Source organism: Sturnira hondurensis, unplaced genomic scaffold (genome assembly GCF_014824575.4).
Source record: "Sturnira hondurensis isolate 20B ecotype Veracruz unplaced genomic scaffold, ASM1482457v3 Scaffold0009087, whole genome shotgun sequence".
NCBI lineage: Eukaryota > Metazoa > Chordata > Mammalia > Chiroptera > Phyllostomidae > Sturnira > Sturnira hondurensis.
The window spans coordinates 224,152-249,261 of NW_028081718.1; the positions used below are offsets into that span (position 1 = coordinate 224,152).

Genomic DNA, 25,110 nt, shown 5'->3' on the forward strand with positions numbered 1-25,110 from the left:
TCACTTAATTTGCAACCAAATTCAACCAATTCTGTGAGTATCCTGATTACCAGTGTTTTGAACTGTGCATCTGATAAGTTGGCTATCTCTTCATTGCATAGTTGTATTTTTTTCTGGAGTATTGATCTGTTCCTTTGTTTGGACCATTTTTGTTTTTTCGTCTCACTCACCTGCTACGTTAGGGGGCAGAGCCCTAGTCACTTCACTGTGAGGCTGTATGTGGGGAAGGAGTCTGAGAAGGAACAATGGCGTTTGCTCCATTCTCTGCCGGATTTCAGTCCCTTCTGCCACTTCCCATGAGCAAATTGGGCCTTCTGGTGCCAAGTCCCAGGTGGGTTGGCTTGTGTACATTCTAGGACCCTGTGGGTCTCCCCAACGATCTCTCCTGTGAGGCTTGGAGTTTCTCCCACTGCCATCTCAACCCCCACAGGTGTTTTTAATCAGTGGTTTTAGGCTTTATTTCCCTATGCTGGGACCTGGGGTTTCAAGGTCTGTCTCACTCCCCAGGTGTTCCTCCCAGTTTATGCGCACATGAATGTGGGACCGCCCACTCCACCAGCCACCACCTTGCAGGTCCACCATCTGCAGTCTTACCTGGCCCCACACCATCATCCACCGCTTCACTGGATCCATCACCCACCTCCTTGCCCGCCTCGGTCCTCCACTGCTGCTCTGCCACAAATCCTCTCTGCTTGGCTGCCTGTCTCCACCGGCTCCTGCTGGTCTGGATGGATGTTTCTTCTTTAACATCCATTGGACTTCCAAACAGTTTGGTTGTCAGACTTCCATACAGTTTGATTTTCTGTCAGTTCTGGTTGTTTTTTGTTTTTAAATTGTTGTCTTTCTTTTGGTTGTGCAAGGAGGCACAGTGTATCTACCTATGCCTCCATTTTGGCTGGAAGTAATAAAAAATACTTTTAAAGTGTTTTTAGTCACATGTTTGTAGTAGTATTGGCATATTATTTTGAGACTATTGGGCGAACAATTTTGATTAAAGCGAGTAATTATGCAATATTCTAGTTTTATCTTCTGTGTCCTTGAGAATGAGAATTTTTGTGGAAGAAAGGAGAAATAGATAGCAGAAGCATTAATACTAGTTTCCTATGGCTGCTGTAATAAATTACCCTAATCTTAGTGGCTTAAAAGAACATAAATTTATTTTCTTCCAGTTCTGAGGTCAGAAGTACAACATGGGTCTCATTGGACTAAAACCAAGATGTCCTCAGGGCTGTGATTCTTCCAGATGCTCCAGGGAAGGGATCCACTGCCTTGCCTTTTCCAACTCCCGGAGGCATAGGCACTCCTGGGCTGGTAGTGCCCCTTCCAACAGTCACAGCACTCCCACCACTATTTTTTTGTAGTCACAGCTCCTTCCCTGACTCTAATCCTCCCAAACAATGCTTAGAGGGACCTTACGTACAGTGACATTGGAGCCACCCAGACAATCCAGGATCACCTCCTCATCTCAAAATCCTTACATAATCACACCTGCACATCCCTTTTGCCATGTAAAGTAACATATTCACAGGTTCTAGAAATGAGCATGTGGACATATTTGGCATGTTGTTATGCTCTCTACCACCAAGAGATTGAATAAAAATCATGTTTCCTGAACTTGAATTAGAAATATCAAAATAAACTCATAAGTAGTTATATAACATAAAATGTATAAATGTATATAATATATAATAATAAATATATTGTGTGAATGCATTTATATCACATATACTATGTATTATATTTTATTATATTATGTCATCATCATATATGACACAATCATAAGTGATGTAATATAATTGCCCTGGCTAGTGGTGCAGTTGGTTGGAGCATCATCCCACACACCAAAAGTCTCTGAGTTCTATTTCTGGTCTGGACACATACCTAGGCTGTAGGTTCAATCCCCAGTCAGGGTGCATATGGGAAGCAACTGGTTGATGTTTCTCTCTCACATCTCTCTCTTTCTCATCAGTAAATAAGTAAGGATTTTTAAAAAATGATGTAATATATATATTATGTTAGCCAAAAAGTTCATTTTGTTTTTTTCCCTAAGATGGCTCTAGTAGCACTTGGTTGTCTTTAACTTTATTTGAAACAATTTTGTTATTGTATTGTGACAGCTGTCATATCAGCTTGCATTTTAAAAAACTTATCATTTTTACAAGATGAAGGCATAGGTGGAGACACTGTGCCTCCTCGAACAACCAAATTTAAGGACAACAAAGATTTAGAAACAAAAACACAACCAGAACAGACAGAAAATTGAATGTACTGAAGTCCAACAACAACAAATCATTCATCTAGACCGGTAAGAGGGGTGGAGCCGGCAGCCTCTTATCGGAGAGGGGTCCCGGCAGGAAGAGGCAGTGATTGACAGAATCGGGTGCGGAGAGGAATCAAGTAAACCCAGTGAGGCTCACAAGGCTGCTGGCTGACTGGGGATACACATTCGCGCGCAGATAAACCAGGCAAAAAACAAGCAGTGAGACAGACTGCGCAACCCAGGGCCCCAGAGCCAGGAAATAAAGCCTAAAAGCACCAATTGAAAAAACTTTTGGGGGTTGAGGTTCTGAGAGAGGCTCCACAGGAGAGTTTGTTGGAGAGATCCACAGGGTCTAGAATGTACATTAGCCCACCCACCTGGGAACCAGCACCAGAAGGACCCCATTTGCTTGTGGGAAGTGGCAGAGGGGACCAAAATCCAAGAGAGTGTAAAACAAGCGCCATTGCTCCCTTTTTATCCCCTCCCCTACATACAGAGTCACAACCCAGCCACTGGGTTGCCCCCCCCACCCCCCCACCCCCCCCCGTGAACACCTAAAGGCTCCGCCCCTCATATGTAACAGATGTGACCTGACAAAATGGAAAACTTATTTGAACAAATAATAAAGGAGAACTTCCCCAGTCTGGCAAAGGAAATAGACTTCCAGGAAGTCCAGGAAGCTGAGACTCCCAAAGAAGGTGGACCCAAGGAGGAATACACCAAGGCACATCATAATTACATTAGCCAAGATTAAAATGAAGGAGAGAATCCTAAAAGCAGCAAGAGATAAGGGGACATTCACCTACAGAAGAGTTCGCATCAGACTGTCAGCTGATTTCTCAAAAGAGACCTTGCAGGCAAGAAGGAGCTGGAAAGAAGTATTCTAAGTCATGGAATTCAAGGACCCACATCCAAGATTGCTCTATCCAGCTAAGCTTTCATTTAGAATGGAAGGGCAGATAAAGTGCTTCTCAGATAAGGCCAAGTTCAAGGAGTTCATCGTCACCAAGCCCTCATTACATGAAATGTTAAAGGGACTTAACTAAGAAAAAGAAGATAAAAATATGAACAGTGAAAGGACAGCAAACTCACACGACCACACCTAAAAAAAAAAGTAAACTAATCAGACATCTAAGACAGAAGTGGAGCCACAGAAATGGAGATAACATGGAAGGTTAGCAGCAGGGGAGTGGGAGGAGGAGAAGGGGGGAGAAGGTACAGAGAATAAGTAGCATAGATGGAGAGGAGAAAATAGGGGGAGGGAAAGAGTAGTGTGGGGAATGTAGAAGCTAAAGAACTTATGACACATGGACATGAACTAAAGCAGGGGTATGTGGGTGGGAGGGGGTGTGTAGCGTGGAGGGGAATAAAAGGTGGGGATGGGACAATTGTAATGGCATAATCAATAAAATATATTTTTAAAAACTTACCAAAATTGGTGAATTTTTGTGCAGTCATTTTAATATTGAAGATGGAAGAAAATAAGCAACATTTTTGGCATATTATACTTTATTACTTCAAGTCAGGTAAAAATGCAACTGAAACACAGAAAAAGATTTGTGCAGTGTATGGAAAAGGTGCTGTAACTGATCTAATGTGTCAAAAGTGGTTTGCAAAGTTTCATGCTGGAGATTTCTCGCTGGACAATGCTCCATGGTTGGGTAGACCAGTTGAAGTTGATAGCTAGCAAATTGAGACATTAATTGAGAACAATCAACAGTATACCATACAGGAAATAGCCAACAAACTTAAATATCCAAATCAATAAAGTTATTGGTGAAAATGAAAATGTGTCTTTTATTTTATGGAAAAAATCACACGAACTTTTTGACCAAGCCAATATATACACACATATATGTGTATATGTGTGTGTGTCTAGATATGTATATAAATATATGTATATATCTCCCTACTTAGCTCTGCTCACTAAAAAAGTCTAGACACAATAACAAATAAGCACTCTTAGCACTCAAACTACTTTATTCCCCACCAACAGAAACCAGAGTTTCTGGCTGATGCCAGGTTGGGGACAGAATATATCTAAGATGAACCTGTAACATCTGGTCTTACGAGAGAGCAAAATCATTATCAAAAACAACCAGAATCACTTCTAAAAGTTTCAGCCTACAAAGGTTCCCCCTGACAGGTGGGCCCAGCTCTGGGAATAAGTGTTTCAATCCATAAGCTCATAATGAGTTTTTAAAAAATTGATTTGAGAGAGAGAGGAGGGGGACATCAATTTATCCTTCTGCGTATTTATGCATTCACTGGCTAATTCTTTGATGTGCCCTACTGGAGATCGAACCTGCAACCTTGAGTTATCAGGACAATGTTCTAACCTACTGAGCTACCCAACCAGGGCTTCATAAGCTCATAATGATTTAACAACAAAGTGGAATTCATCACCTTAGAGGATTGTGGGGAATCATGCATTATTTTGAACCGTGGTGTATGAAGTGAGAGAAGCCAACCCTTGTCTTGCTTTCCTATAGGAACATTCACTGGGTAACCACATAGGAAGTAAGGGGAAGGAAGCATCTGGCAAATGAATAGTTCTAGCTAATAAACAGGGAATAAATTCTGGGGAAAGTCACTGTTTTGCAGCCCTTAATGGCTGCTGGACTTATGCAAGGAGAAACAGAGTATAAGCCTCCTGGTGAAAAGACACACCACCACCTATGGTCGTACCAAAGGAGTCAAACTCGAGTCTGTCCCCAGTGCTAGTATAAATAGCCAATTTGCAGGACATAGGGAGGATGGAACATCATACTGGACTGTGTCATGGGTGTGCAATCAGTGACACTCCAACTGTGGGAAACACTTCAGGACAAATAGCCCGAGTTGTACAAATGATTTAAGTGATTTATCATAAGGGAAGGAAGGGGATGTAGGAGTCTATGAATAACAGAGATTGAAGAGATGTATCATTTTTCTTTTGGAATGGGCAATCTCTACAGTGTCTGGAGATTCACATTTGGGTGATAAACTATTTAGGAATGCAAGGGAGTGATTACTACAAAAGTCACAACAGTGGTTACTTTGCAAAGAAGGCAGCTGTGATGAAGATGTGGCTCATGGAGGGCCTTCTAAGGTAGCTGGTATGTGTTGACCTGGGTAGGGGATATGTTATAATTATGTTCACTTCCCAGCTGGTTTTCTCAAACTCAGAACTACTGACATTTAGGCCAGAAAATCCTTTGTTTGGGGCGCTGCTCTGTGCAGCATCATTGGCTTCCACCTGCTAGATCTCTTTCCCTTCTCCATCATGAAAATAAAAAATGTCTCCAGATATAGCCATGTGTCCCCCAAGGGACAAAATCAGCCTGGTTGAGAACCTACCTTCAGTACTCCTTAAGCTATATATTTATGTATAGCTTAAACTCGTTCCTTGAGTTTATTTCTGTGTGTGTGCATTTTATTTTACAATAAAAATATTTAGCCCTGGTTTGTGTGGCTCAGCGGATTGAGTGCCAGCGAAAGAGTCACCAGTTTGATTCCCTGTCAGGGCACATGCCTGGGTTGAAGGCCACGTCCCCAGTAGGGGGCGCTCAAGAGGCAACCACAGATTGATGTTTCTCTCCGTTTCTTTCTCCCTCCCTTCCCTTCTGTCTAAAAATAAATAAAATCTTTGAAAAAAATACTTAGCTCTGACCAGTGTGGCTCAGTTGGTACTGCAAAGTAAAAGGTCACCAGTTTGAATTCTGGTCAGGGCACATCCCTAGGTTGTGCGTTCAGTTCCCGGACGGGGTGCAAATGAGAGGCAACCTATTGGCATTTCTCTCACACATCAATGTTTCTCTCCCTCTCTTTCTCCTTCCCTTCCCCTCTCTCTAAAAATAAGTAAATATTTAAAATAATATTTAAAAATTGCTGCCCTGGCTGGTATAGCTCAGTGGATTGAGCGTCGGCCTGCGAACCACACGATCGATCGCGGTTAGATTCCCGGTCAATGGCGCATGCCTGGGTTGCAGGCCAGTTCCCGGTTCCCGGCAGGGGACGCACGAGAGGCGACCATGCATTGATATTTCTCTCCCTCTCTCTTTCCCTTCCCCTCTAAAGATAAATAAATAAAATCCTTTAAAAAATAAAAAATAAATAAAAATTCCAATGGAGTTTTCATGGGGAAATTTAACAAATTTCTACATACAGTTTGTCTGCAAGAAGGAAATACAATAGAAATAGCTCAGGAAATTGGCAGAGAGAGGAATATTAGATATTGAAATACACTCTAAAGATACAGTAGTTAAAGTGGACTAGCACTGGGACAAACATAGAGTAATCTGGAATAAATAACTTGCCTCTGAACGTGCTCCATCTGATCAAAGTCTAAGAGCTTCAGACGTGAATTTCTATCTGTCCCTTCAGCTCCCCTCCCACCAACACATTGACCAAGTCAAATCCCTGATGTAGGGAGTTTCCTTCTCTTCCTTTGCACATGCACTTTCTCCTATTTGGAGCATCCTTCCTTAAGTGTTACCCCTGCAGGCTGCCTCTCCACACCCTCCAGGTCAGGAATTTATCCCTCTCTTCTCCTCTCATAGACTCCAGCTCCCATCTGTCATTCCCCTTACCATAAACTTTAGCTTAAAAATCTGCCTCTGCTTCTCATCTTTGAAGTCCAGGATGGCAGAGATTGTGACCCCTTAGGGACCTACCTACACAGTGCCAGGTACAGAGTAGGTGCTCAAAAATGCTAAAAAGTCAGGGAAAAGAATCCGTACGGTCACTTTAGATCACAATATATTACAAGTGGGTTAAAGTGTCGAATGTAATTTTAAATCACAAGTTCAACAAACACTTATTGAGCACCTACTGTGTTGGGGGGTACTGGATAAAGCAGTGACCAAAATAAATCAGTTCCCTGTCGTTATGGTGCTGACATTAGTGGGAGTGACACGTGAGGGGAAGACAGTTCAGGAAGGTGGAACAGCATGTGCAAAGTCCCTGCCGTGGGAAATATCCAGTGTTCTGGCACCTCACCCAGCCTCAGGGATCTGAACATCAGTCCTTCCAGCTTCTACCCAAAGGATCTTTCAAACGCACAAATACCCGTTTGTAAATGACTCTTCTGCTCAGAGGTTTCCCATGGCTCTCTGACCGCCAATGGATCGAATCCAGGGTCCTTAGCCCTGCACCGAGAAGCTCTGGGCAGAGGCTCTCTGCCCCATCCACCCTCAGGAACCCTCACTCCAGGTCCCGCCCCCCAAAACGCCTTACACTCACGGCGCCGGCCCACTCCGCCTCATTATTGGACAGTTCAGAGAGTGTCGGGCGTTGGTTGGCTGGAGTGACCGTCAGTTAGGGTCAAAGCATTGATAACCCGTTCCCGAGCTTCGAGGGGGCGGGCTCCGGGTGCGGGCGCGGCTGGGGTTGCGGCATCAGGTAAATCGCCTGCTTGCGGGGGGCGCCGTTACGGAACCTGGGGTGGGGGGAATCATGGAACGCCCCGGGAGGGGGCGCTGCACCTTCAGCCCCTCTGCGGGCTTAGCGCTCTGCGACGGGGCGGGTGCCGCGTCCTCTGGCTGGGACCCCCTACTACGCTGAGAGCCCCTGGTTGAGCGACGAGCACAGTGGGGGGCTCTGGACTCGTGAGATTGCCTTCCTCCCGCCGTTCAGGAGCCAGGTGGGGACTTATTCGTCCCCTAGTTCCCCAACCGACTCGGAGACCCTTTCCCCGCGTGTCCCTCCCGGACAGGTGGGGGACCCGGGTCGTGCCCCTTGCGCTGGCTCTGGGTGTGTGGGGGGTGATACGGAAACGGTGTTGGGGGAGGGACGGATGGCCACAGGGCCCTCGGACAATGGACAGCGGATGGAACCGCCCTGTGGCGTTTCCTGTAGGAAACTTCTCCGTCTCCACGAGGCCGTCCTTGGGGGACGGTGAGGGGGTGGTGGGTGCTGATTTGAGTATCGCCCCCTCACACCGTCATCAGCCTCCACCCCCACCTCAGGGGTGTGAGAGTTACGCCCCAATGTTAGGGGTGCCACCACGCAGGGAACAAGTCCCCTCCCCGGGACCCGACGCCCGCGCTCTTCGTATTTCGTGATCACAGCTCGGAGTTCCGAAATAGTTCCTGGGGCTGGAGTGAGGGCGTCTGGCGTCGGCTCTGACGGCCTAATGAGGGGGCCTCAAGCAGAGGATCCGGATTTAGTTGTGATAGCTCGGGCCGGGAGCGGAGGAGAGACGAGGGCAGAGGCACGCCCCCACGCCCCCAATCCGGTGAGGCTGCAGCCCTCAGAGCCACTGGGATGTGAGCCGGCTCCTCGCCACCAGACAGATACACACGCGGGGACAGGCAGGACTGTAGGCTGGGAGGGTCGGGGAGGGGAGGACACTTTCTGGAAGGCCACCACGTGGCGTGGAAAATGCAGAAACAGTGGCAAAGCTGCCTGAGTTCAAATCCTGCCTTTGCCTGTGTGTGACCTTGGGCGGATCATTTAATCTGTTTTTGTTTTGCCATCTGTATAATGGAGGAAAAGAGAATGACAGTAAGAAAACCTGCTTCAGAGGGTTTAGCTGGGATTTTTAAAAATGTAATTAATACCCGCATATTGCCCAGAATTGATGCTGGCCCGTAGAAAATAGAAAAAGTGTTGTTTTCATCATTATTTACTGTTCTTGGAGCACCCACCCATTTCTCAGCCCAGCCTCTGGGTCCCTCTGCTGCACCTGATTTGGGTCTTAAGGGTGGCCCACAGCTGTTTTTTGAGTTCCCCATACCTCAGATTTTGATGTTACCAGGACACTGGAGGAGGGGGCTGACCCCAACTGAGGCAGGCCCAGACTTCTAATCCCCCACCCAGGCCTCTCCCATGGCCCAGCTCTTCCCTGGCAGTTTCCTAAAAACAAGTCAAGAGAGGCACTTGATGTTCTCAGTGATGACCAGCTGCCCTTCTGGCTCGCCCCTTGCAGCCAGTGTAAAGGGACAGGAAACAGCTGCTTCAGGACTGGAAGGGGCCCTGTTTGGCCTGGAGTGGTTGGGGGAAGTCAGGGATCCAGGCTGGACAAAGATGGGAAGTGGAAGGGGCCTCCAACAATGGAGCACAGTTAATAAGGTGGACAGATGGGTGGGTGAGTATCAGGCATACAGGTGGTCATCAGGAGAGCAAGAGGCCAGAAGGGGTGACCAGGAAGATTGCCAGCTGGTTAGTTTAGCCCAGATGAGCAGTGATTTAGGGAGAACACAGATTGGGTCTGGTAGGCAAGGGTCCCTAGAAAATGAGCAGAGCCCAATCTGAGGGTGTTTCCCACTGGCAATTGACTTAATTGCTTTGTGCCTCAGTGTACCCATCTGGAAAATGTAAATAATATCTACCTTGCAGGATTGCATGGGGTTGCATTTAATCAAGTAGGGCATACAGCCTATAGGCACTTGGTACAGGCAGCTTGCCCTTCCCTGAAGGTTTCTCATGTGGGCTCTTCTTGTCTTTCATCACCTGGCTTATTTCACTTAGCATAGTGTTCTCCAGTTCCATCCATGCTGTCACAAAGGGTAGGAACTCCTTTGTTCTTTCTCCTGCATAATATTCGATCATGTAAATGTACCATGTTTTTTTGATCTATTCATTATTGATGGGCACTAATATTGCTTTCAGCATTTGACTATTATAAATAGAGCTGCATCTTTCTCACCCTGTGCTCTCCGAGTCAAAGTTCTGGACTCAATATTTGTCCTTGTTAAATATCACATTATTATTGTCCTAATCCCCCTCAGTTTCTTAGAGCCTCCATCACATTACCCAGAAAGTTACTCTCCCTCCAGCCCCAGGTATAGCGTCAGCTCTGATAACCTGGGTGCTGTGGTTCCATTATGAGCTCTTCTTACAAGCCAAGGGCAGAGCCTTGTGGCACTCCACGAGACATTCCACAGGAGCAGGTATCCACTGATTTGCATCCTTAGTTCATCTGGCCCACAACTCTCCCATCTTTCTTACAAGGATCTTGCAAATAACCTTGGTAAAAATTCATATGCATCTTGTTTGCATTTGTCTAAGGAAAAAATTCAAGTGATTGTGTATTTTTTAATTTCTTTTTAAATTATTGACCTGAGAGAAAGAGAAACATCAATTTGTTGTTCCACTTATTTATGCATTCATTGGTTGATTCTTGTATATGCCCTGATAGGGGATTGAACCCACAGCTTGTCTTATCCTTGGGACTCTAACCAACTGAGCTACCCAGCCATGGCTGTTTGTTTTTTAATCTGAAGAATCTAACCAGATGAGTTTTTTTAGGTAAAGATTTTATTTATTTATTTATTTATTTATAGACAGAGGAGAAGGGAGGGAGAAAAAGAGAGAAACAATAATGTGTGGTTGCCTCATGTCACCAACTGGGGACCTGGCCCACAGTCCAGGCATGTGCCCTAGACTGGGAATCAAACCAGTGACCCTGTGGCTCACAGGCCAGCACTTAGTCCACTGAGCGACACCAGCCACAGCCCACATGAATTCTTAATAAGCCCATGAAGCGCTTCCAATTCTTGCCCTTCCTCTTCTGAAGGTTCACAATCCATCCCTTTGACCATTAATTTCTGATTTTCTCCAGGGATTGACAAAAAATTCAAGAGGTCTGGAATGACACCCATCCCCACTCCACCCCCAGCTACTCTTGTTTTTTTTTTTATTTTAAGATTTTATTTATTTATCTTAGAGGGGAAGGGAAGGAGAGAGAGAGAGAAACATCAATGTACGGTTGCTTCTCGTGTGTCCCCTGCCGGGAACCCGGAACTGGCCTGCAACCCAGGCATGTGCCCTGACTGGGAATCAAACCACGATCGTGTGTGGTTCGCAAGCCCACACTCAATCCACTGAGCTACACCAGCCAGGGCTGTTTTTTTTTTTTTTTAAATCATTTTCCTCTCTTCTTTTGATGCCCTTCTTGCTGCCTCCTGCCCAGCAGGCTGAGGCCTGGCACCTGGGTATCCCTATATTCATCCATTCCAAAGTTTCAAGGCCTTTAGAGGGAGGAGGGAGGAAAGGGCACTGTGGAGAGGGGGTGGCTGGAGAGGCGCTCTGGAGTCTTACTCATTCAGAATCCAGGCTAACCCTAGAGGCACAGCTGGAGGGTCAGGGCCTGACTCCACCCTCACCCACTCTGGGTCTTTTTTCAGGGTGTGTCTGGTGGCTACTTCAGGAGACATGGCCAAGTTTGCCCTGAATCAGAACCTGTCTGGTGAGTGTACAAATGGGATACATGTGTGTGCGCAGATCCGCACTTGGTGCTGGTGTGTGGACACAGCCTTGCAGTTCCTTCCTTCGCACAGTGGCCCAAGGGCCCTTTCTAACCTTCCTTTGGGTAATGTCTAGGTCCTGTTTAAAACTCTCCTGTGCTACCCTATCACATGTGGAATATAATCCAGCTCCTCAGGATGGCCTGGGAGCCCAGTCTGTCTGGCCCCAGTTCACCTCTCCTACTCCTCTCCCCCATGTTCTATCACTCTGCTCTGGACACTCTCACCTCCACCCCTGTTACTTCAGCCCACCCTGTTCACTCCACCCCTGGGCCTTTGCATGGGCTGTTTTCTTTTAGGAACCTTCTGTCCCCAGCTGATTCCCCCTTATTACTTAGGGATCAACTTACAAGTCCCCTCCACAGGAAACCTGTGCTGACAACTAGAACCAAAGTCATGGGTCCTCTGGTTGTTCTCTGCTTCATCTTATTTGCCCTCAGCACCATTTGTAATGATTGTGTAAGAGGGCAGGGATTTTTTTGTCTTGTTCACTGCTTTGTCCCCAAGTCTAGAAAAGTGCTTGGCATATAGTAGGAACTCAATAAATGCGTGTTCGCATGACTATTTGGGTGCACATAGGCATTTGAGCTTCAAGTATTCAATGGCAGGTATGCAGAGTTTGGTGCAGTGGAGCCCTGCCAGAGTGTCGTGATGCGGTGGGGGACGCACTCCATTTATCCAGTTGTTTCAGGGACCCCTGGACTGATGCCCCTCACACCCCTGTCATACCCGCAGACCCGGGCAGCCCTCACCCATGCCCTGGCCCGACAGGTGGGGCCCGTAGCCCGAGCTCGCCCTACGCAGTGGAGACGCCCTATGGCTTCCACTTGGACCTGGACTTCCTTAAATACGTGGAGGAGCTGGAGCGTGGTTCTATCGCCCGTCGCGCACCAGGAGCCCAGCAGGCACGCCATCTCCGTGTTCCCCAGACTGGCCTCGCAGGCACGCACAGCCCTGAGCTCTGGACATCCACCGAATCCCTGGTCAGTGACGACGGGGGAGCGTCGGGCTCACTCTCCCCCAGTGCGCCTTTGTGGTTCCTGCCGCCTCTGTCGCCTCGCGCGCCTGTGCGCAACCCGCGTGTCCAGGACACATTGCTGGAGACTAGCAGGCGGCTGGAACAAGCGCAAGCGCGCAAGCGCGAGTGCAGTCCGAGTGGTTCCAGCCTCAGCAGCCCAGTTCCAGGCTGCGCCCCCAACCCCGCCCTGGCCTCGCCCGGCCCAGTGCAACTGCAGCTCGTGCGTGAGCGAATGGCCTCAGCGTTGCGGCGTCTGCGCGAGCTCGAGGATCAGGCGCGCGCTCTACCGGAGCTGCAGGAGCAGGTGCGTGTGTTGCGAGCAGAGAAGGAGAAGCTGCTGGCTGTGCGCGGGCAGCGGGAACCCAACAAAGAGGTAGAGGCGTGCTCGGACAAGCTCGCACAGCTGCGCCGGCTCACTGAACGCCTAGCCACCTCCGAGCGCGGCTTGCGGGCCAGGACCGGCCCCCAGGTGGATGGCCCTGAAGAGGAAGCTCGGAGGCACAGGAAAGATGCACTCCAGGCCCTTGACGGGGCAGCGGGGAGCCCTGACAGGGCACCCCAGGCACGGGATCCTGGAACCCAGACCGTGCTGGGGACCCAAGAGGCGGGAACCCAGGCAGTGCCGGAGACCCAGGAGGCCAGTGTGGAGGCAACCCCCAACACCCTTGAGGCGGACTCGTGGGTGACCGAGGCATTGCTGGGGCTGCCCACGACCGCTGAGCGCGAGATTGAGCTGCTGCGCGCCAGGCTGGAGCACCAGTGCGGGGTGAGCGAGCTCCTTCGGAGGCAGCTGGGAGAGCTGGAGGCGGCCTGCAAGGATGTGGAGGCGGCAGTGGTAGGGTCTCAGCCGAATGAGGCTGCCACCCAGACCCCTTGGGATTGTGTTGAGAAGGCCACACAGACCGATCCTCCCACAGAGGCCCCTTCTCTGATGCAGAACCCACCTGGACTCACAGACGCAGACAGGGCCATTGTGCCCACTGGTGAGTCCTGACCCCTCTGGGAGGCCTGGCTTACTGGTCACCCGACTCGAACTCAACACCTTAATTTGATTCCTGGCAGGCATCCTTAAATCCATCATGAAAAGGAGAGACGGTACCCCTGGCGCCCAACCCAGCCCTGGACCCAAAAGCCTGCAGTTTGTTGGGGTCCCCAACGGAGAGTGAGCATTTTCCCCCTTCCCATGGCAGCATCTGAGGGAATATAGATTGGGGTTAGAAAACCAGCTTTGCCCCTCTCTTGAGCGCGGTCTTGGCAAGCCTCAGTTTCCTCATCTGAGAAATAGGGACACCCACTCCCATCTCACAGGGCTCCAGAACGAGCCCACAGTGGTGCCTCAGCAGATGCCTCCCAACCTGCCCCCAGGTACGAGAGCTCATCCAGCGAGGAAGACAGTGACAGCGAGGATGGTGCTGCTGAGCCCCCGGGGAGAAACTCCTGTGGCTCTGGGGATGACAGGAGCCAGGGATCCGACTCTGGCACCCCTGGTCCTCCCAGTGGCGGGGTTGCCCGGAACCCTGAGCTGGACTTGGAGGCAGAGCCTCTACTGGGTGCGCAGGGGAGGTAAGCAGCACCAGGGGCATCGGAGTGGGGACAGTTGTTCTCTTTCCAGTTTCCACATCCCTGCTCTCACCACTCCTGAGTCTCTTCCAATTCCTTCAATAGGTGTGAACTGAGCCCACGATTGAGGGAGGCATGCGTTGCGCTGCAGCGACAGCTGAGCGAGCCACATGGAGCCCCCTGCGATGGTGTGAGTGTGAGGAGAGCCCTTTATAGATGAAGTCGTGGGCCCGCCAAGGACTTCCCCTGACATCCTTAGGGAAGTGCCTCCGTTGCTTAGAATTGGGGGAGGGTCCTGAATTCCAACCCCCCACCAATCCCAGGCTCTCCAAAGGGATCTTTGCCCTAGGACAGGGCTAATTTTATTTTGGGGCAGGGAGGGGGGAGTAAGAGAAACAGAAACTTTATTACATATTAGATAAATTGTTGTTTGGGAGAAAAGGACAGCTCTGATCCTGGTTCCCTGAAAGGGTTGCGCCCCAAGCATTGTTCCAAGTCCCAAGCTCTTCGCCGATTCTTCAAACACAAGCGCTCACTGCCTTCCTCCAGGATTTCCCACATCCCAGAATCCTGTTCCATGAGCCTGGGAACCACCTTGTACTCCCTTCTCCAAAGGGGTGCAGCCCCATGTGTCCCCACAGCCCTCCTCAGATGAGCAGTGACCATCTTCCCTGCCTCACTTGGACCATGGCTGATGCGTTTCCCTGTCCCAGCAGGGTGCAGCGCATCTGGTGGCCATGGAGTGGTTTCGAGTGTCTAGCCAACGACGTTCGCAGGCAGAGCCTGTAGCCCAGGTCCTGGGTGCTGTGGCTCGCCTGGGACCGGAGCTGCTGGCACATGTGGTGAACTTGGCAGACGGCAACGGAAACACAGCCCTGCACTACAGCATTTCCCATGGGAACCTGGCCATTTCCAGCTTGCTGCTGGATACTGGTCAGCATGCAGGAGGGGTGGGCAGGGTATCAGATAATGGGTAAAGGGCACCAAGGAGGGCCTGGACAGGTCCCAGCTGGGAAAACCTGGAGAAGCATGCAGAAGGCTGTCCAAGCAGATGGCATTGTCAGCCCTTCATTGGAGGTTTCAGGATCCATCATGGATTGATCTCTCCAAGCTCTGGGCTCCTGATCTTTTTCATTCACTTTCCTAGGGGAGGGAATTACATGCTTTTGAATTATGTCAACCTAAATCTAGGGGAATTATTTAATCTCACCAGCCTGTGGCTTCCTCAGCTGTGAAATGGGGATTCATTGCTTCCCTCCCTGGGCAGCTGTGGCAACGCATGTAGAGCAGTGTTAGGCATGCAGATGGTAAGTTAATGGTCACTATTCCTGTACCTGAATCTCCAGCCTATGCTTACCTCGTCCCTAAGCCCCCATGTCCACCAATCTGCCTCTCCAGTCTTGAGGGAAGAAGGTACTCATTAGTCAGGGCTATAACTACTATCCTGGGCTGGCCCTGTGCCTTGCCCTCTACTGGTTCCATCTCACACATTTCCATCCCAGCCTCCGGAGTAGATACACGGCTCCAGGTGTTGCTCAGCCCTTAGACATGTACTGACAGCCTACTAGGTACCATGTACAGTGCTGCAGTGGGACACACAAAGCTTCTTTTCCCATGGGACTCAGCAGATGGGACAATGGACACCAGATAAACCAACTGCCCAGCAAGAGCCCTTCTGAGTGCCCTCCTTCAGATCCAGTAATCTCTGGGGCCCACCACTGGAATGCCTGTCTCACTGCAGCTGAGACAAGTGCCCTGTCCTCTCCCCCATCCCTAAACACAGATTCTTCCCATCCCTGCAGATCTTGACTGGTGAGGGAACTGGGGCTTGGGAGGAGACGATGCATGAATTTGAGTTATTTCCTGGGCATCTCCTGCCTTAAGGAAGAGGGTGGCTGTGGCAGATGGCAAGGCAGGCATGGCAGTCATTCCTAAGAGGCCCAAGGCTCATTGGACCCTTTTACCCCCTATACTGAACCCCCTTCAGCCAACTCCCCAGGCTCTGGGCCTTTTGGTTGAGTCATCACCAGTATCCACTATGTCCCTACCTGCTTGTCATGTCAACCTCATCCTCCCGAGGATCCTGGTCAGCCCTCAATGCACTCACATAGGGGCTGTTTTCTCTTTCACCTTTCCAACCTCCTGGCTCCTCTCCCTTCACCTTGACCTCTACATCAACCTTATTATTTGGAGGGTCACCTAAAAACCCTGATGTCAGTACTATGCTGCCACCATAACCTCACTTTCCAACACCCCATTTTTCAACTTCCACCTCTCCAAGGTGTCAACTTCTTGTCTCCCATCCCCCAACCCCAACAAACCTTGACTTCATGAGACCATTATGCATTGTTCCCCATCTCCTTGGACAGTCATAAGGGTTTAGGGCCTACAATAATGATCTCAACTGCAAAGACAGTTTCCAAATAAGGTCACATCTACTGTATGGGGGTTAAGTGTGTATGTGTAGGGCCTCAATGTATTTTGAGGAACATTCAATCTAATATGGGCTCAGGGAAGGGGAGAATCCCTGAGAAAGGAACATGAGTTAGGTAACAGCCTCAGAGACCATGGTGGCCCATGGCCTATATTCCAGGAGCAATGGGGCCCACAGGAGCTGGGCCAAATTTGTCTTGATCTGCCTGATTGCTGTATGGAAACCAGGGGATCTGGACCAATGCAGACCAATTGGTACAGTTCTCTAGGAGATCAATGATGGTGGCTTGGCTTGGTAAAGCCATGACAGTATTTCTCATTGAGCAACTACAATGTGCCAGGCATGGTCCTACGGGGAGATACAGCAACAAGAACCAAGTCCCCAAACCACTTTGAGGCAGGGAGGGGAGGGCTTCACTAAGGTGAGATTTGGGCAGAACACTTAGGGGGAGGGAAGGGAGGAGCTATGTGGCTCTTGGTAGGAGAGCCAAGCAAAGGGGACAGTCAATGTATGACCCATGGTAACTACCCATGAAACTGATACTGGGAAAGGTGAGTGGACCAGGCTGGACTAGGTGTGGGCGCTTTTCAGCTGACTGATCAATCCCCTTTTCTCCCAGGGGTCTGCAAGGTTGACCATCAGAATCGAGCAGGCTACTCAGCTCTCATGTTGGCTGCACTCGCCTCTGTGGGGCACAAGGAAATGGCTGTGGTCCAGAGACTCTTCCACATGGGCAATGTCAATGCTAAGGCCAGCCAGGTGGGTGGACACCTTCCCTGGTTCCAAGCCCAGAGGTCACTTCCACTTCAGGAGCCAACTGTCTTTGACCACCCTCTGCCTAGAGCCCACCTTGCTTTGTCCTCTTCTTCACTCCTCAGACAGGGCAGACAGCCCTCATGCTGGCCATCAGCCATGGCCGACAGGACATGGTGGCGGCCCTGCTGGCATGTGGGGCAGACGTCAATGTGCAAGATGTGGATGGGGCTACAGCGCTGATGTGTGCCAGTGAGTACGGGCACCTGGAAACTGTCCAGTTGTTGCTGGCCCAGCCAGGCTGCGACCCCGCTCTCCTGGATAATGTGAGCCACTACAGGGCTGGTGGAGGTGGCAGGATGCCCATTCCTTGGTTCAAGGACCTAACTGTCCCTATTACCCTTCAGGAGGGCACCAGTGCCCTGGCCATGGCCCTGGAGGCTGAGCAGGATGAGGTGGCCACTCTGCTGCATGCCCATCTGAGCTCAGGCCAGCCTGGTTCCCTGGTGAGTGCAGTTCCTGTACCAAACTACAAAATTTACAGCTGTACATTGGGGGAGGCTACCAAGTATGCTCTAGGAAGGTCTCCCTTTCTGCACCCCTAAGGCAACAGTAGGGTGGTTATCAGGGAACCATGGATCGCCTATGTGGCTGGGATAGTGCTCTACTTTATAGGTCATGAGCCTGAGGCCTACAGTGGGAAAGACCCATGATCAGAGGAGAGCTATTAGAGCTTCTCTGTTCATGAACTCCTGTTACTGCCCCCAAGGAAGCTCATAACTAAGGAATTAGGGAGTCTGGCATTAGGCCTGTTGGGAGTAAGAGGACGCAGGTCCCCTGCAAGGGAGCACTTCAGAACTGGAGACTGGATGAGTTTGCCAGCAGCAGGCAGAGAAGGGAACACTCAAGTTTGTCCCCAAGAGGTAAAGATATTCGGAAAGCAAGTGCCAAGCTCTTTTCAGTATCTACATAATTAAACCCAGGCAGCCTGGCTCCACTGTGGAGGGTGGAGTTTTTCCTTAGAAATGACCTCCTTGTGGAGAGGAACAAGACCCCCACTGTTAAGCATCCTTGAGTCTGAGGGAACAGAAACCCACAGCATCCTGCCCACAAGAGATTGTGACAGGACTCCCCTACCCCTTCTCACCAGTCATCCCTGGACTCTCCCACTGCCATGCCTGGTGTAAGTGGAGGCAGTGACAATGGAGAAGACCCCCAGACTCAGTGAGTGGCCTCGCACAGTGAACCTGGATGGGGAGGGGTGAAGAAGTGGCCAGGGTTTGCTGTCCAGTTGCTAGACCTGGTCCAACCTTCTTCCCTAATAAAACATTTTTAGCTAAACCTGTGTCTTGATTTAGGAGCACATACAAACACACGGTTCCCTCTCCTCAAAAAGAAAATGCTTTGTTGCCCCCTCTTCCCCAGGTTTCCAGAATGCAAAAGGGTCTGTGACCACTGGAAGGTTTTATAGGCGTAGGGACAACCCAGACAAGAACCTGAATTTACATGCAATACAAATGCTTTATTAACAGTCAGATGTCATCCCCAGGGGCCATGTCTTCCACCTAGACATCCAGGACCCTGTAAACAGATCCAAGCATGAGATGCTGACAGGCCTCCCAGCAACAAATTCCCTCGCCTGCTTTGCCAGTTTCAGTAGCCCGTTTCTACATCCCCACCCCACTCCCAAGAGCCTCTCACCCGTGGGCATGGCAAAGCCTCTCCACCCACCAACTAACAGGCCAGCTCTCAGTTTCCCCACTCCAGTACTGCACTCACCAGACGCCAACTCAACGCAGCCTCCGAGCCTCTCGCTCTGACTCTAGTAGGGTGAGCACGTCGCCCTCGCGCACAGGGCCTTTCACGTTGCGGATGATAGAGCGACTCGTGTCGTCCATGAATTCCACGCGCACCTGATGGGCCCACGAAGGGGGAACCGAAAGGAGGGTGGGCCGGCCACGTATAACAGTCATAGGGAGGGCAAGAGATGCCGATCTAAAGGGCATACAGAGGCTGTCCCCGGGATACTTAAAAAGGGGCCTGAGGCTGGCTAGCAGGTAGGTAGGACTAGGCCGGGGTTAAAAGCTGAAAAGGGCGGAAACATGGCGAATAAAGTTCTCGAATGCTAAAGTCGGTCACCAGGGGGAAAAACTGCAGCCCCGGGTCCGGTGGGGATGAGACCATACTCAGCAGGGCGGGGAAGCACAATGGTCGCTGGGACCGGCTGAACCAAGAAGAGTTCACCAGACCTCAGACCCAGCTGCCAGGGCCTTGGTGAAGGTTCAGACCCCCAGGAACCCGGGGGTAAAGAGAACACCGGTTCTCAGGTTCCAACTGGCCTGGTTCAGACCCCGGAACGCCCCCACCCGCTCACCTGCGTGCACTGGCCCTGAGAACCGGTCCTGCCCAGCACTTTGGTGACCTGGCGGAAGAAGCGGGAGTCAGACCTGGCCCACCCGATTCCCCCTAACCCCTCACTCGGGCCCGAAAGGCCGACATCCCACCTCACCCTGGCTAGTTTGATAGGTTGCACACGACTCGTGTCCATGATGGCGGCAGCGGTTCGGCGTAGAGGAGTCACGTGCTTTGAGGAGATCCTTTATAAGACGTCCTAGCCCCGCCCTCCCCGCTCTCGCGAGACCTTGCACGCACTTCCCAGCAAACCATCGCGGTAGTGACGTTGCCGGTGCCCTTCAGCTTAGACGGAGAATGGCGTCCGCTACTCGGTTTATTCAGAGGTTACGGAACTGGACCTCTGGGGTGCGCTGGGCTGGAAGGGCCGAACTGTAGGGCTAGGAGCTCCATGCGCCCAGGACCCGTTTTTTTACTCCCTCTTGCACCTGGGGTCTGAGGGCCTTAGTGCCGAGATCCCTCTTGGGATCCCAGAACCCCTGGCTCAGACCGGGACCCCCAATTTTTGACCTCTTCGGCCAGGGTCACACCCGCCTCCACCCCCAGGCCTTGGCCGGAAACCTGGCATCAGACCTGGCATCTCCATAGTTCCAGACCTTAGTAGTCTGGGATCTGATGGCCTCGCCCCCCTACTTTGCTCTTCTCAAGGCCCATATCTCCGTCTTTAACGGCCCGTCCGTCGCCTTCTCTTCGTTTATCTACCCCTAGGCTGTCCCTCTCCTCCCCTGGGGTTCCCTTTGGCTGACCTTCCTTTCCTCCTTCCACAGCGAGACTTGCAGGCGAAGTTGCAGCTGCGTTACCAGGAGATCGCCAAGCGGTGAGCTCTCCCTGTCCAGCCTTTCCTCCATCAAAAACAAAACTCGTGCTTTTTTAGAACCCTGGAACCTGGGTAAAAATCCTGCCGCCAGCTTTCTGGTAGGCTGCGCAGGCGGGTTTGCCTTCAGTCTTGCTGGACTCTGATGTAGACTGCTGTTCTTGGAAACAGCCAGACTGGGTGTGAATTTTGTTTGGGAAACCTCATTGTGATTTGCACTGTTCAGTGTGGCCTTGCCAGTTAATGTTACCATCTCCAAGGTACTGATGAAAAAAATTGAGATGTGAAGACTAAATTATTCCCTTAAAGCCACTCAAGTTAGAAAGTGACAGCTGGGACTTGAACCCTGAAGTGACTTGATTTCAAACTCATTTATGTCCCCAAATACTTGATATTGACAAGCCTTTGTCATTTCTCTTCCTTGGGGATACCAGTGCAAACGAAGTTCTTTACCTCATTCCTTCATATCCTTGGGAGAGACAAGCATAGTAGGGAAATAAACACAGGGGACAAAAGACATTCTGGAATGCTTTGAAGTCAAAATCAATGAGTAATCTAGAGGGTGGCTACCTCTGGTCCTGTGGTCAGGAAAAGTCTCTTCAGGAATTGACCTTTGGTTCACTTGAACAATGAGCAGACAAAAGATAGTTATTGAAAAGACCTCCTTGGTAGCTGGAACAGTAAGCACAAAGCTGTGAGGCCAGGCAGAGCTAGAAGTAGGAAGGAGTCCCTCATGGCTGAAACATGTGGAGGAAAGGGGGATTAGCAGTATATATGAAGTCAGTCGCAGGCAAAGGTAAGGTGGCCTGGGAGAGTTGGCAGGAAGGGAACAGAACTAGCATTAAAATAACCAAATTTAGCCCTGGCTGGTGTAGCTCAGTGGATTGAGTGCGGGCCTGCGAACCTCACGATCGCGGTTTGATTCCCAGTCAGGGCACATGCCTGGGTTGCAGGCCAGTCCCCTGCTGGTTTGCAGGCCAGTCCCCAGCAGGGGACTCATGAGAGGCAACCATACATTGATATTTCTCTCCTTCCCTTCCCCTCTAAAGATAAATAAATAAAATATTAAAAATAACCAAATTTATGTGAATGCTTACATGGCATGACTAATTCCCAATATCAAAAGTTTTGAATTGCTTTTCTATTCAGGGTTTAGGCCCGTTGAGGAAAGGGTTTTGTAAACTTCAGCTTCTGTAGGATAATGGCGCCCACTAGTGATTATTTCTGTTGGGCACTGGATTTTGTTTCTTTGTTGTTTTTTTTCCTCCAAATTAGCAACAATTACACTTCCGATAAACCTCACTGGTTATGATGCTGCACTGCGCAAAGCTCCACACTGGTTCTTTGTTCCTTTTCTGTGCTACTTGCTGAAAGCTGTGGCCATTCCTACATAGGTCATCTCTGCACTCCAGGAGTTAAGCAAATTAGAACATCCACACAGGATATTACTTGAAGTGTTAAGTTTTTTAAGTTTATTTTTATCTCTTTCTTTTTTAAAAAGTATATGACTACCACTTGTTTTAAGAAAAACTTAAATCCTGGCAAAAATATTATCAGACATAAAGTTTATTTTCTTAAATTCACCCAGGATTTATGCTAGGCCAGGACAGAGCTCTGTTCACCCCCTCTCTGGCTGCAGCCACCATGAGGTAGCAGGAAATACCAAGGCCTGGGAGATTTGGGGTACAAGTTGTACTTTGAGAAACAAGCCTTGATCCCAGCAGGGTTCTCCAGAGAACTCTCTTCAGAGAGTTCCTGAAATAGCAGGAAATCCAGGAGTTCTGTAGTTAGCCTTTGGGGAGGAATCCCTACAGAATGAGCTATATTTGGAGCTTGTTGCCCAAGCATTTACTGACTAACTACTGGATAGGTGATGGGCAGAGCCTGGTTTCTTCATTTCCTGAGCATCTGCAGGTAGAAATGAGGCCAGCTGCCAAACTCTGGGTCATGGTGGGGTGGGAACAGGCCCAGGTGTTCCATCTGGGCCTACCCCTTCCATGGGTTTCACAAAAGGTTGTCTTCCCTACCCACCACATTTGGCGCAGGTAGGAGACCTGCAGTGGGGTAGGCCCAGACATCACCATTCAATACCTTCATATATAAAATCTGGGCTGCCACCTGCTTCTAGGCTCTGGCCCCTCTACGCATGTCCCTCCAAACCAAGGGATACTCCTGGTCTGCAGTCTGTCCCGGTGACTCAGGTGACTGGCCCTTCTCAGCCAGGCAGTGAGAACACTTACGGCTTTTGCTTTAATGCCCATGTCCTTCCCCTCAGAACTCAGCCTCCTCCCAGACTCCCTGTGGGCCCCAGCCACAAGCTCTCCAACAATTACTACTGCACTCGTGATGGCCGCCGGGAAGCCACACCACCCTCGGTCGTCATGTCCTCACAGAAGGCCCTGGAGTCAGGCAAGCCAGCAGAGAGGTGAGGATACCACACACCCCTCCTGCAGCCAGGCCTTTCTCTTCTGCTTTTCAGGGTCCCATTAGTTGAGCATCAGCTGTGGTGGTGGGGACGGAGGCTTTTCTTTCATCTGCCAACTCATTTGCTCCCCACCTAGCTGAGTGCAGTTAGGGCCTCAGCCAGGAGTGGGTCTCCTGCACATCAGAAGAAGGGCCAGGGTCTTTTCAATGGCCTGGGAGAGTCCCAGGCATTGTTGCTTTGTAAGTTTGTATTCTTTCTTTAAAAAATTGAGGTGTAATTGACATAAAACATTACATTAGTTTCAGGTATACAACATAAGGAGTTTATATATTGCAAAGTGATCACCACAATAAGTCTACTTAACATTCATTACTTCACATAGGTGAAATATTTTTTTGTGATAAGAGCTCTTAACATCTACTCTCAACAACTTTCAAATATACAATTCAGTATTATTAACTGTAGTCACCATGCTGTATATTGTATCATGAGGGCTTATTTATTTTTATAAATATAAGTTTGTACCATTTAACCCCCTTTGTTTACCTACCACCCTCCACCCCTGGCAACCACCAGTCTGTCTTCTGTATCTGTAAACTTGCTGGGATTTTTACTTTTTGTTTTTTTGTTAAGATTCCATATATAAGTGAGGTCATAAGGCACTTATCTTTCCCTGAGCATGATATTTCACTGGGCGTAACACCCTCTGGGTCCATCCATATTGTTGCAAATGGTAAGATTTTATTCCTCTTTCAGCTCAGCTGTGGCAGCCACTGAGAAGAAGGCAGTGACACCAGCTCCTCCCCTGCAGAGGTGGGAGCTGTCCCAAGACCAGCCTTACCTGTGACACTGCTCTGGACCACCTGGCTGTGCCCCCAGAGCCACCTGAGTGCTTCCCCTTCCTGTCTTCCCTCCTGGGAGAATGTGACCTAACTTATGACAAATATATCGTGCTCTCCAGTATCACTTATATTTTTACTTATTAGGCGACACTGGGTTTACTTGGGTTTTGAGGCAAAGTTGGTGCTAAGGGCTCTAGGGTCAGGGAGGGATAGTGAGTGGTTCTTGGGCTTCCGGGTAACGTGTCACAGATGGATGACATGTGCAGGAAGCCCAGAGTTGTCTTTGTCCCTTGCCCAAGGGCCTGAGTCTGTCCCTGAGAGTGATGGGTTGGGTTCAGAAGATTTAGGAGGCTCTGACTGTGAAGGACAGCAGGGCTAAACACACTGCTCACTTACCTCTCGAGCTTTTCCATCTGTTGCCCATTGGACATTGGCCAGTACCCTCCCACTGTGGCTCCTGTCTGAGTTTGACCACCCTGCAGCTCAGCAGTGAAGATAAGAGGAGAGCAAGGTGGCTCACCAGTAAGGCTCACCTAGGGTGGGTGAGGAAAGGCCTCCCTGAGCCAGAAACCTTTATGCTCAGGGCCTAAGGGACCTGGAGGGGAGGGGAGGGTTGGTGAGGCAATGTCAGCCACGGAAAGGAAAGGGCCTGTAACTTTGGAGGAATGAGCAGGAGAATCAAAGCCAAAAGGAAGTAACCTGTGGGGATGTGTGTCATGGCTGCCCCATGAGAGAACCCGCAGCAGGGTGAGATCAGCTGAGTGCCAGGAGAAGGAAGAGGAGCAGGGCAGGGCAAGAAAAGATCACAGCCCCAGGCAGGAAGTGTAAGAGTCCCAGAGTGGGCATTTCAAATACTAAAAGCTCAAAGCTCAGAGGGAGAGAGCTCCATAGGCTCAAGCCCCTGGGAGACTTCCTGGAGGAGGTGGGGTTCTGACTGGGGCAATTGAGTCAATTCAGGAAGATACAGAAGGTTGAGCAGGGTGTGTGGAAACCACAAGGAGGGCAACCCTGGAGAGCTTCAGAAGACCCAGGGTGTGCCACTGAAGGTTTCAGAATAGTTTTATGACCCAGACTTGAAGTTCGAGGGAGTAGAGGAAGGAGAGCTGACAACTGAGCGCTTTCTGTGTGCCAGGTGCTGTTCCGAATGCTTCCAATCCAGGATCTCAGCTCCTTCAGTCTTATGAGGTCAGTGCTGCTGTCAGACCTCCACAGTAGAACTGAGGTGTGGAGAGTCTAGGAATGGCTTCAGCTTTTCTCCCTGGACACCAGCTGTCTCGCTTACCAAGGTGCTGAGCCTCTAAGGCTGGGTGCCCTCTACCCCCACAGTCCTATTCGCACCCTTCCCACCTGCCTCTACACCTT

General features: G+C 50.0%; 3 protein-coding genes across 8 annotated transcripts; 2 read left to right on the forward strand and 1 right to left on the reverse strand.

Annotated features, from left to right (window-relative positions):
• The first annotated feature begins 7,615 nt into the window (after positions 1-7,615).
• On the forward strand, positions 7,616-18,596 carry KANK3 (KN motif and ankyrin repeat domains 3). 5 transcript variants are annotated; one of them, XM_037056587.1, is made up of 11 exons: positions 7,616-7,642; positions 11,371-11,432; positions 12,226-13,491; positions 13,571-13,670; positions 13,874-14,071; positions 14,174-14,258; positions 14,785-15,001; positions 17,122-17,261; positions 17,381-17,581; positions 17,663-17,761; positions 18,406-18,596. In XM_037056587.1, the coding sequence occupies exons 2-11, from the start codon at positions 11,399-11,401 to the stop codon at positions 18,481-18,483; spliced, it is 2,418 nt and encodes an 805-aa protein (XP_036912482.1). In that variant the 5' UTR covers positions 7,616-7,642; positions 11,371-11,398; the 3' UTR covers positions 18,484-18,596. The 5 variants fall into 5 exon arrangements, with proteins under 5 accessions (XP_036912482.1, XP_036912484.1, XP_036912486.1 ...); XM_037056589.1 differs by having other exon boundaries at positions 12,262-13,491; XM_037056590.1 differs by lacking the exon at positions 7,616-7,642 and adding an exon at positions 10,461-10,480 and having other exon boundaries at positions 11,377-11,432; positions 12,262-13,491.
• A 156-nt stretch (positions 18,597-18,752) lies between these two features.
• On the reverse strand, positions 18,753-19,875 carry RPS28 (ribosomal protein S28). Its single transcript, XM_037056595.1, has 4 exons — positions 19,765-19,875; positions 19,630-19,677; positions 19,035-19,168; positions 18,753-18,836 (listed from the first exon to the last, which is right to left on the reverse strand). Exons 1-3 carry the CDS (start codon positions 19,801-19,803, stop codon positions 19,046-19,048), a joined length of 210 nt encoding a protein of 69 aa, XP_036912490.1. The 5' UTR covers positions 19,804-19,875; the 3' UTR covers positions 18,753-18,836; positions 19,035-19,045.
• A 35-nt stretch (positions 19,876-19,910) lies between these two features.
• Positions 19,911-23,872, forward strand: NDUFA7 (NADH:ubiquinone oxidoreductase subunit A7). Of its 2 annotated transcripts, none has more exons than XM_037056593.1 (4): positions 19,911-20,015; positions 20,435-20,484; positions 22,757-22,906; positions 23,663-23,872. In XM_037056593.1, exons 1-4 carry the CDS (start codon positions 19,965-19,967, stop codon positions 23,751-23,753), a joined length of 342 nt encoding a protein of 113 aa, XP_036912488.1. In that variant the 5' UTR covers positions 19,911-19,964; the 3' UTR covers positions 23,754-23,872. The 2 variants fall into 2 exon arrangements, with proteins under 2 accessions (XP_036912488.1, XP_036912489.1); XM_037056594.1 differs by lacking the exon at positions 23,663-23,872 and adding an exon at positions 22,977-23,061.
• The last annotated feature ends 1,238 nt before the right edge of the window (positions 23,873-25,110 follow it).

What these genes read in the sequence shown, in the direction of transcription:
- KANK3 (XM_037056587.1), top strand. Translation starts at nt 11,399, where the DNA reads ATGGCCAAGTTTGCCCTGAATCAGAACCTGTCTG. An exon ending in CTACTGGGTGCGCAGGGGAG is followed by an intron (nt 14,072 to 14,173) that starts GTAAGCAGCACC and finishes TTCCTTCAATAG; the next exon opens with GTGTGAACTGAGCCCACGAT. An exon ending in ATGGAGCCCCCTGCGATGGT is followed by an intron (nt 14,259 to 14,784) that starts GTGAGTGTGAGG and finishes CTGTCCCAGCAG; the next exon opens with GGTGCAGCGCATCTGGTGGC.
- RPS28 (XM_037056595.1), bottom strand. Translation starts at nt 19,803, where the DNA reads ATGGACACGAGTCGTGTGCAACCTATCAAACTAGCCAGG. An exon ending in AACCTATCAAACTAGCCAGG is followed by an intron (nt 19,678 to 19,764) that starts GTGAGGTGGGAT and finishes TTCTTCCGCCAG; the next exon opens with GTCACCAAAGTGCTGGGCAG. An exon ending in CTCAGGGCCAGTGCACGCAG is followed by an intron (nt 19,169 to 19,629) that starts GTGAGCGGGTGG and finishes TGGGCCCATCAG; the next exon opens with GTGCGCGTGGAATTCATGGA.
- NDUFA7 (XM_037056593.1), top strand. Translation starts at nt 19,965, where the DNA reads ATGGCGTCCGCTACTCGGTTTATTCAGAGGTTACGGAACTGGACCTCT. An exon ending in TACCAGGAGATCGCCAAGCG is followed by an intron (nt 20,485 to 22,756) that starts GTGAGCTCTCCC and finishes CCTTCCCCTCAG; the next exon opens with AACTCAGCCTCCTCCCAGAC. An exon ending in TCAGGCAAGCCAGCAGAGAG is followed by an intron (nt 22,907 to 23,662) that starts GTGAGGATACCA and finishes TTCCTCTTTCAG; the next exon opens with CTCAGCTGTGGCAGCCACTG.